Genomic DNA, 9,648 nt, shown 5'->3' with positions numbered 1-9,648 from the left:
CCTCTGCCACGGAATCCCCTGTTGCTCCATAAAGCCACTCTCCTCACTTTTCTTCAGTTGCCAATGCTTTATATGGGCTGCCACTTGCCCAGTGCCTGAGTAGCCGAGGCCTCCCATAGGCAGGTACACTGCCTCGAGTCTCCCTCACCCAATGACTGGACAACGTTTAGTAGTCACACTAAGTAAAAATAACCCTCTTGCTACTGGATCTGAGCACTGGGTAAACAATACTGCACTGATGATGAAAGGAATGCCCCTGGTAATAGGAAATTGCTGCAATCTGCTGGACACTTACTTGGGAGTAAATCTCCAACATTTAAGTGAAAATTACACCCAAGGAAGCCTCCCTAAGTTTGGGATGCTATCTGGGGGAAGGAGACTTTAATACTGAGAGGCAGCTCCTTCATGGGTATTTGCTCAAAAGTAATCCCAGTTAGGAGCTTTTCTTCATACCCAGCACATTTAAGGGCAGATGTCATCCTTTAGATTTGCAACATCCCAGTTATTTTCTCCTCAACCTTGCTGTAAACCAGAGAAAGGCAGCTAGATCTTCAGATCTTTTTTGGCCTATAACTCCCATCAGCTCTACCCAATAGAAAGATACTATAGGAGGTGTGAACTCAAACCATCTAGAAAACCACAGGTGGCCAGGCCCAGCTGTAAACCCAGCTCCTCTGAAGTTCTACCATAAACACACTTATTCTGAATAGGTTTATTTGGAAATGCAATTCATCAGTTCCATTTTCATTTACTTACATTTGTGTTTACCTCCACTTAAATGTGTTTAGGATTCCCCTGACTTCCAAATTAAAAATAAAAACATGAGCGCCTGTAACTGCAACATACTGTTGAAATGCAAAGCTGCAATTCTCTCTCTCTCTCTCTCTCTCTCTCTCTCTCTCTCTCTCTCTGTGTGTGTGTGTGTGTGTGTGTGTGTGTGTGTGTAAGAATAAATGTAACAATTTACTCTCTAGTGATTGTGGAGAGAATCCTGTTTCACCAACATTTTTCTAAGTGAGTACTAGCATTACAATCCTAAATGCACCTTTTCAGATGTAAGCTGCTCAGACCAATAGGCACTTTTCAAGATATACAGGATTGCAGCTGAATTTGGATGCTAGTGTAGCCAAATGGAAAATCACCTGAAAGCAGATTTGCATAATCAATTATTTCAGCACATTGACTCCTGCTCACTTAGCCAATTCCTCTAAAACTATGATTTTGAAATGTATATGTTTTGATGTAAAGGCTATTGTGGAATATCCATTGTCTTAATGGATATCTATATATTTTTGTAAGAATAAGGAAATGTATAGGTATGCCATGTCAAGGTAAGAAACATTTTTATGTCAACTGGACTTTTTCCCCCAAGTAAGTCCTCTTGATGGGGGGGGGGCTCATTTTTAAGGTGCATCTTATTCCAAAATACTTGTCGTAAGTTCCCTTTAATTCTTGGGAACATGCTGTTGGGGGGCGGGGGGAGAGAAAGAACTATAGATATTTTCTAAGCTAATCATATTCCCTAAAAGTACAATAGGTTTCTTGTAATCAGTGGAATTTTCTGCCACCAGGGAAACCAGAATACTTTGGAAGTTGACCCTGGCAACCTGCACTGTGACAGATTCTTTGTGGGTGGGGCTGATTTAAGAGCCAGATATTTAACAACATCTATTTTGGACCAAGCAAATAAATAAATTTTCTCAAAAAAGCATGAGATTAGAATAAATGAAATCCTTTAGATCTTTCTAGTTGGAAGGCAATGTCCAGCCCTATCAAGTCAAGGTCATTTAAAATTAATTTATTTATCAAATATAGCTATTAATATAAATGATAATAACTTTTCAGCTGTACAGTATATTACACAGTACACAAAACCCTTTCTCGGGGCATGTTGGGAGAACAGGAGGCAAGAGTAAGGGGGCCTCCAGACAGTCTGACCTGAAGGGGAGCTGGATTGCTAGGGTCTTTTGAGAGTACCCAAAGGGGCCATAGGGCTCTCTCTTCCTCCTCTGCTAGCTGATGCCCCTCTATACCAAGAAGGAACCGCAGGTTTGCCCTGTGGGGCGGGCTTTTCCTCCAGGCCGACCCGCCTGGGCGGCGGGGGCAGCACCCATCTTCTCCTGGAGGGGCGGCTGCTGCTGCTGCTGCTGCGAAGAGCTGTCTGCCGGGCTCTAAGTGAGGTGGTACATGCTGTAGCCCACGTGCGCAGCATAAAGTCCCACGGGGGTGACGGGCAAGCCAGTGGCGCGCTGAAACGGGCCCGACGAGGTGTAAAGGGAGGCGCCGGCCACGGCCGGCCCGCCTAGCGGGAAGGAGATGCCGAAGGCGGTGGGCGGCAGAATAGGTTTGGCTGCCATCTTGAGCTTCTCCAGCTCAGCCTCTTGCAGGCGCTTGGCCTTGGCGCGCCGGTTCTGGAACCAGATCTTGACTTGCGTCTCTGTCAGGCTGAGCGAGCTGGAGAACTCGGCGCGCTCGGCAATGGATAGGTACTGCTTCTGCCGAAACTTCCTCTCCAACGCCAGCAGCTGCGCCGTTGTGAAGGGTGTCCGAGGCTTGCGGTTGGTCTTGTGCTTCCGGAGGGTGCAGGCTGGGGGACTGGCGCGCCCTGCGGAGACAGTGAACGACGTCCGTTAAGCCAGGACCAAACACACCGACTTAGGTCCAGCTAGGGAGCCCATCCACCCAACCCCGGGAGGGAAATCCTGTGAAGTCGCGTCCCTGATCTCTACCCTGCAAGTCAAGGTCTTTTTACAGACTCTTCTTAGTCTTCCTGAGACTATAAAGTTTTAGCTTTCGGTTATTTAAACTCAAATGCTGCGGATAAACTGGGATAGGGCCGGAACACAGAGAGGCCCTTTCTAAACTTGCCAGAGATTGCAGGAAATAAGCTTAACTGAATTCAGTGTTACTGCGAAAAGCCTCGTGTTTGACATCTTGGTCCACGCTTGAAGCTTTTTCTCTCCACTGAAGTATCAACTTCAATGGCCAAAGTTGCCTCTAGACTCAATATTTCTGTCTCTCTAAATTGACTGGGACATATTTCTCCAGGATTTTATTTCTTGCTTTTGGACTTATCTTACCAAATATCTAACAATTGGATTCAAAACTCAGTTAAAAGGATGTAAATAGATTTAGGCCAATTGGTTTCTGACCCTCTCCAGTTTATATAGATGGTGTCATCCTCTGCACACCATGTGTGAATTAGTCCCGTTAAAGTTAGAGGGTTGATTTTCAGATAGATATGGCCAAGAATCAGGCAGCATCTTTTGTTAAAATAAAATGGTTCCTGCAAAACCATTTTTAGTGTGGGAGTGTATTGGAGAAATACATTCAGATAAAATTAGAAGGAAAAAGAAATGTGCCAGGCATTTTTCTCAAAATTGTTGATGCTTTAGTAATTACTTTGAACTGGATGCTGGATTTCAGAAATGTCCCCGCCACATTTCCTTCTCACACATTTGTTGCTTGAAGTCATCACACCCTAAGGGCTGAGATTTTTCTTTAGCAAACTGGATCTGTGTCCATGATATGATAAATTCTTTTTGTTGGGGAAAATAATCAATAGGAAATGGAAAGAACAGGGAGGAAAGAACATGGATTTTACAGAAGTAAGTCCCCAACCTCCCCCCAAAAAAACAACCGAAGTCATAAGGGCTGGCTGGATGATTCAAATCCACTCTTGGGAAACAAGAGTGTGTGTGTCATTAATTATAAACACCAAAAGGAAACTTCATGTTCCTTTTTTACCACTGATTTTACAAGTGACACTGACACCCAGTTGGACAAAGGTAAAAAGTTTTCAAGTCCTGCGCACATTTACTTGTAAGTAAGTCCAACAGATACAAGGGAACTTCCTAGAAACTGTGTTTTGAAATTGCAGCTTCAAAGTCAATTCAATCCAAACATTTCCATAATGAAACTGTGATAGCTCGCTTACATGTTCCTATTAACAGAAAAAGGTAACAAGGGCTGCAATCACTTCTGTACTCACTGAATAAATTTCATTAAGCTTGGTAAGACTGGCTTCTGAGTTGTAAAAAAATGCACAAGTTGTCAGTGGATGATAAACAAAATCATAAAAATGCAATTCACTTGGAAACTTTTCTGCAGAGTTGCCACTAAAATGAAGGCATAGGGCACCTTGTTGTATCTTTGTAACAAAACCTCATAGGGCATTGAGCCTTCGTAGGCTACCCACAATATGGCAATATGAACCATCAAATATTCTTTGTACTGTAATATATTTAATTTCTAGTGGTGGGAGTAGGATTCTGCATGGTTTTTACATGCAATTTTTTGAAGTGTTCCTTTTCTTACGGGTCTTCACTACTGCTTTACTTAGCTTTGTATCGGAGGAAAATTGAATTGAATAAATCCTACTTGACATAGTAACAGGAAATATGAATGAGATTTTCTTTGTAATAATTTGGAAGGCTAATTTTAGAAAAAAAGTTATTACCTGTTGAAAACCCCAATCCAACAAGATTTATTTTAAAATCAACTGTTGAATATGAGTGGACTTAAATCTTTTAAATAATTTCCAGGTAATTCATTTCTAGGTACACGTGCACAAAGATAAGACATGGAAGAAGAAGCAGTTTAATTAAACTACAGTGGTCCAGGTCCTAATGTAAAACCTAAGGAATTCTGTTTTTGATTTGAGTTTTCTTTCGGGGTATATTGTTTGGAAATCAAAGAGATCATTTCTCAACTCAGAAACAACCTAATCTGAAACGTTAACATCTAGGATGCCAGAAAATGTGAAGTGTTTCAAAACTGAACATTTCTGAAATAAACTTCAGAGACAGCTGTTTAACGATGCTAGAAATTGTTGCAATAGTTGCACTTGCCATTACTGCCTAACCAGATTCTCGGAACACTGACAGGAAATATCTTCCCTTGATACTGACAGAGCTTACTTACTACACAGTTGCAGTCACATCAGTTTAAGTTAATTCAGAATTTCTTATAAATCTGAGCCAAGAAATCATCTGTCTTAATCAACAAAGTGGGGGGCAGAACAGCAGTTCAGTGAAGGAACATTCCAGCGAAAGGAAAAGGCCTCATTAATTCTTCTTGCCTACAGGCTGTTCCTAAATGTAGTAAAACACAAGCCGCTTTCTTGAAAACCATTTGCTACAGTTTATGCAGAAAACGAATCTAGGAACTGCAGGGAAGTTGAGTCTTTTGGCTTCTGCATGCATTCCCATACCTTTATTCCTTAAAAAGCCCTAGGCAGTTACTTGGAAGAAAACTATACTATCGGCCTGGAATATAACCCCTAAATCAACATGCTTAGGGCAATGGCACACACAGTTAAAGTGACTTTGGATGCCAATAGAACCTGAGGGAAGGCATGGTAGAAGGAAGGTAGTCTGAACTTAATGGGTTTCTGATGGCTGAGCTTTATGATTTGCTTGTTTTTCCTTTTATTTCTACTTACTTCTACCTGTAAAGGGCATTAAGGAGGTGTCTTGGTTCTCCAAGAGATGTATACACATGACAATTTAACACTTCATCATAAGCCCAGAAGAGGAGCTCTTTCCAGTCATGAGAAGGCCCTGAAACCTAGAAGCCATACAATGGTGGAGGGAGTGGTGATTGATGTGACTGATCCAGTATTCATTTCAGAAGAAGCAATGTTGCCTACTTCATAAAAAAATCAAGTAAGATGTTCCCATGTTACCTTGACTACTAGTGGTAAGTGTAGATTGAATGGGGCATCAATCAACAGGATTGGTGACAGTTTACAGACAGATTCTACAGTCTGAAAAGGCTTCTCTCTATGATAATGCAAACATCAGAGCACTGGAAAGGGCTTGACTATACCCAAAAGTCCCCTGTGCAGTCTGGTGACATAAGATTCATAATGATGAAGATGTGAAGCATCAGTTTAAGCAGTATTAGACTAAAGGAAGTTTAATGCCTATCGAGGAGTCAAAAAGAGAAAATAGTTTTGGGGGCTTGTATATGGCCGTAAATGTATTTCTAAAGAGATCCCCAATAATACCAGCTTCCAAGATACTTAGGGTTCAGTTTAGACCGGGCCAGAACACCATTATCTTGTAACACCCCCATGGGAGGTAAGTCCTATTGAAACCCAATATTAGTAGTAGTCGTCGTCGTAAAAATAATCATGCACTATCAAGTGAATTCTGACTTATGATCACCCTTTGCAGAGTTTTCTAAATAGAGAGCTCTCAGAAATGGTTTACCATTCCTTTCTTATGGAGGCCTCCTGGGGCTGTGCAGCTTGCCCAAGGCCCACAGGCTGGCTCTTCTCCCAGGAAGGGTGCCGTGGGAAATCGAACTCCGTACCTAAACCATCGAGCTGTCCAGCCCGCTGTGTTTAGTAGGGGAATGTCAATACCCTTACAAGTTGATGTTTCTTACTTCCAAGTAAACACATTGGAGAATTCCTGAGCATTTGAGTTAATGTCCTTAAAACAGAGATAATACCTGTGTTTCCTGAGCACGAAGCTCCAGAAGACAAGGCGCCATCAGACACATTTCCCGCTCTCAACACGTTTACTTGAAAGTAAGTTACCTTGATTTAATGGGAGCCAAACCCGGTGTATAATCCAAGTGTACTTTCGCTCAACTGGGATGTGACCAACAGGGCGCTCCTTATTTGCTTCTTTCTCACGATTCCCCCTCTTTATAAGTGACGCTGCGGTTCCCGGCTGGCCCACTTACTTGGAGGAGGCGGGGAGAAGCGGGGGCTCTGCATCCAAGCCGTCCGGTCCGCTTTCTCGGGGCTTTCGGCTTTGACCAGCGCCTCTTCGGGCAGCTTCCCTAATCCCCCGACGGCAAAATGGCTGGCCACGGCTAACGGGGAGGCCGGCCTTTCCAGCAGCGAGGCGGAAGATCCCCCCATCCTGGGGCTCAGGGTGCTCTGGCGGCCAGAGGGCCCTCCCAGGTCGGGCCCGCTGACGGGGCTGTCTCGCACTCCGCCGCAGCTTCCCGGCTTCCTGTGGTCGGCCATGAGCGCCTCGACGCTGAAGGGCAGCAGAGCCGGAGCTGCCTTGGGCTTGTCGCCGACGTCCTCCTCTCCCCTCATGGCGACCCCCTGCCCCCCCACCGGAGCCGGCTTGACGAAGGCCGGCGCGGGCAGCTCTTCTGCTCTGATCCCGCTCTGGACAGAAGTCATTTCCAGCCCTGGGGCCATGCAGCGCCGGCCCTCCAGCAGGAGCTCGAGCAGACAGAAGCGCCGCCGTTCATGGAGGTGGGGGCGCCGTCGGAGCCGGGACAGAAGGACCCGCGCCTCCTCACTGCACACAGCTCCACCTCGGGACACTTTCCGAGGCCCACTGGCCCGCTGGACTTGTTAATAAAGCGAAACGAACTCCGCCAGCAGCCAATCCGCGCGCCCAGGGGTGGTTCTCTCACTTCCTATTGGACGCGACGCGCAAGAGAGGGCGCGAGGAGGGGGGCGAGCACTCAGCCAGTGCGTGTCAACGGCGGGTCGTTCGCTCGCTCGCTGGCTCCGTTGTGAACCGTGGGGCCGGCGACTTTAGTGGGAAACTTGGCCTGGTAGTGTAGTAATTGTGTGTCTAAATTTCCTCCTTCGAATGGCTCCAATTCACACCAGCTTGCATTCTATTCATCTCAGGGTTTTGTTTGGATTCGGCTGCCCCTCCGCCGTTCTGTAACTGAAAGTGCAGGAGCTCGGTTAGGTAGCCTTGGTTTTTGGAACCCAGAATCCTTCCATCTGTTTATTTTCCTACTCTCTCTTTTCCGATCAACGGCGTTGAAATATGCAACTGGGTGTGAGCCTTTTTCTTATTTAAAAAACATGCTATATTTGCTCGACGAGCTTCTCTATTTATCAGAGTGAGCGAAAAATGAAAAGTTATTCGCTCTCCCGCTCCCGTGTTCGCTCCACGCCCATTTGGAGCATTATGAACTAATTTGGGGCATTATGAACTGATTTCAGTGGGACAAACTTATATATACGTGTGCTTCGCTTAGTAGTTGACATTGGCTACCAGGAAAAGGAAACTGATCCATTTTGGCTGCCTTGTGGTATAGTCCTATCCTAAACAACTTTTCTCGGAAGCAAGTCCCAATATGTTCATTTCAATAAATAAATAATCAAGAACAAGACAAGTCATTTGGTGGCTATGGGTTAGTGAAATAATAACTAGTAAACAACAGGGGGGAAAAACGCATAGATCTCAAATTCCGACGAGGAGGATGCATGCGACTTTATTTTGTGATCTTCTCATTGATTAAATTCGGCCGAACTTCTTATTTTGAACAGTGCTGAAATTGCTGCGCGTTCTTCTCCATAGGAGAAATGCAGAGGAAAAAAGAGAAACGCCAGGAAAACTAGTTTTTCTCAGTTTCCAAATACGCAAATGAACAAGCAAGCAAAGAGCAACAAAGAACCGTGGCAAAATATGTCCCTCCTGTTTATCTGATGTGTGTTTCTACAGATAAGATATACAATGTGGCGACCGGTTCGTTTCATTTGATAATTACAAACGTGCCTAGAGATTTAAGCTTTAATACCCAACAGGAAGTCTAACCTCTAGTCCCGACCCATTAAGGTCTCAAAAAGGAGATTTTGTTTCATGAATGATTTTTACGATCCCTTATCCTTGTGACCAAGACGGATGTGCAGTAAAAGGCACAACTCAGTCTCATAATGGGATTGGCCGCTTGCTGGGAAAAGTTTATTGATAGCTGCGGGGCTCTAATCTCGGCGAAACACAAGAGCCTCTTGCAGTCATTTAAGGGTAATTATCTAAAGGGAGGGACGGCAGAGCTCCTGTCTTTTTAACTGGACCCGCGGAAGACTGGAGATTATGTTCATTTAGGGAGGCAGGGAGGGATGTCACAGTCTCGGCTGCACTATGTTTGCTGATACATGACTGACCAGATGAACAGGAATTTAGTATGGTCCTAATGGAAAAAAGTTAATATTTTTACATCTGTGCGTAGGTTCTTGTGAACCACTGTGGTCATGGCTGAACTCTAATCCGAACGCCATGGCCGTTCTAGGCTCTGTTTTGCTTGAAGAAGTCCAACGACTCTGTAAAGTAGGCAGATTGACAGAAAAGATCACCCAGGTAGTTTCAGGGATGTGGGCGAGGGGGGGGGGGGAAACGATTTTAAGCTACACCTCTCCAGTCGGAGCCCAACATGCAGCCAGGCTGAGGCATTGCTCTATAATCAAGACAAATCATGTAACTGTTTCTTACAGCTATTTTGTTGCCGTTGTTATCCTGCTCTCTTTTTCTCATACTGGCTCCCTCACTTCCTGCACCCATCAAATTCAATTTGCCGACTCCTGAAGGACAGGGATCTTTTTTAAAAAAATGTGTATTTATTTTGTTTTATTTGTGGGGGTTGTTCATGAAAAACAGTTTTGTTAATATATACGAATCTGAATTCAGACACACAGTATATTTGTTTCCATCATTTTCATCATTCGTCTACATCCTTTTCACAGAGGAAAGGTGAAACGCAAGCCGATGCCAGCTATTTTTTAGACGAAGTTTATTTTAAAGGATACAAGGGAAAACAAACCTTTAAAGTATGTAATTTCTTCAGAAATCTCCCCACAGTACATTAGGGAGGCGACATTCTGTGAGAAAAGATTTCATAAAGGGATGCGATGGGATGCAGGAGCAGCGGATGCCT

The 9,648-nt window shown here is 44.4% G+C and overlaps 1 protein-coding gene across 1 annotated transcript; it reads right to left on the bottom strand.

The window, feature by feature from the left end:
- Window positions 1-1,977: 1,977 nt before the first annotated feature.
- On the bottom strand, window positions 1,978-7,320 carry MSX1 (msh homeobox 1). Its single transcript, XM_020805799.3, has 2 exons — window positions 6,697-7,320; window positions 1,978-2,605 (listed from the first exon to the last, which is right to left on the bottom strand). The coding sequence occupies exons 1-2, from the start codon at window positions 7,166-7,168 to the stop codon at window positions 2,172-2,174; spliced, it is 906 nt and encodes a 301-aa protein (XP_020661458.3). The 5' UTR covers window positions 7,169-7,320; the 3' UTR covers window positions 1,978-2,171.
- Between the last annotated feature and the right edge of the window lie 2,328 nt (window positions 7,321-9,648).

The sequence above is a fragment of the Pogona vitticeps genome, chromosome 5, assembly GCF_051106095.1.
Source record: "Pogona vitticeps strain Pit_001003342236 chromosome 5, PviZW2.1, whole genome shotgun sequence".
Lineage (NCBI taxonomy): Eukaryota > Metazoa > Chordata > Lepidosauria > Squamata > Agamidae > Pogona > Pogona vitticeps.
Note: the sequence above shows the minus strand (reverse complement) of the source record. Positions and strands in the feature narration are given on the sequence as shown.

Excerpts from the sequence above, each read along its gene's own strand:
- MSX1 (XM_020805799.3), bottom strand. The coding sequence starts at position 7,168 with ATGGCCCCAGGGCTGGAAATGACTTCTGTCCAGAGCGGGATCAGAGCA. Across the intron at positions 2,606-6,696 it reads CTTCTCCCCGCCTCCTCCAA|GGCGCGCCAGTCCCCCAGCC; the intron begins GTAAGTGGGCCA and ends CTGTCTCCGCAG.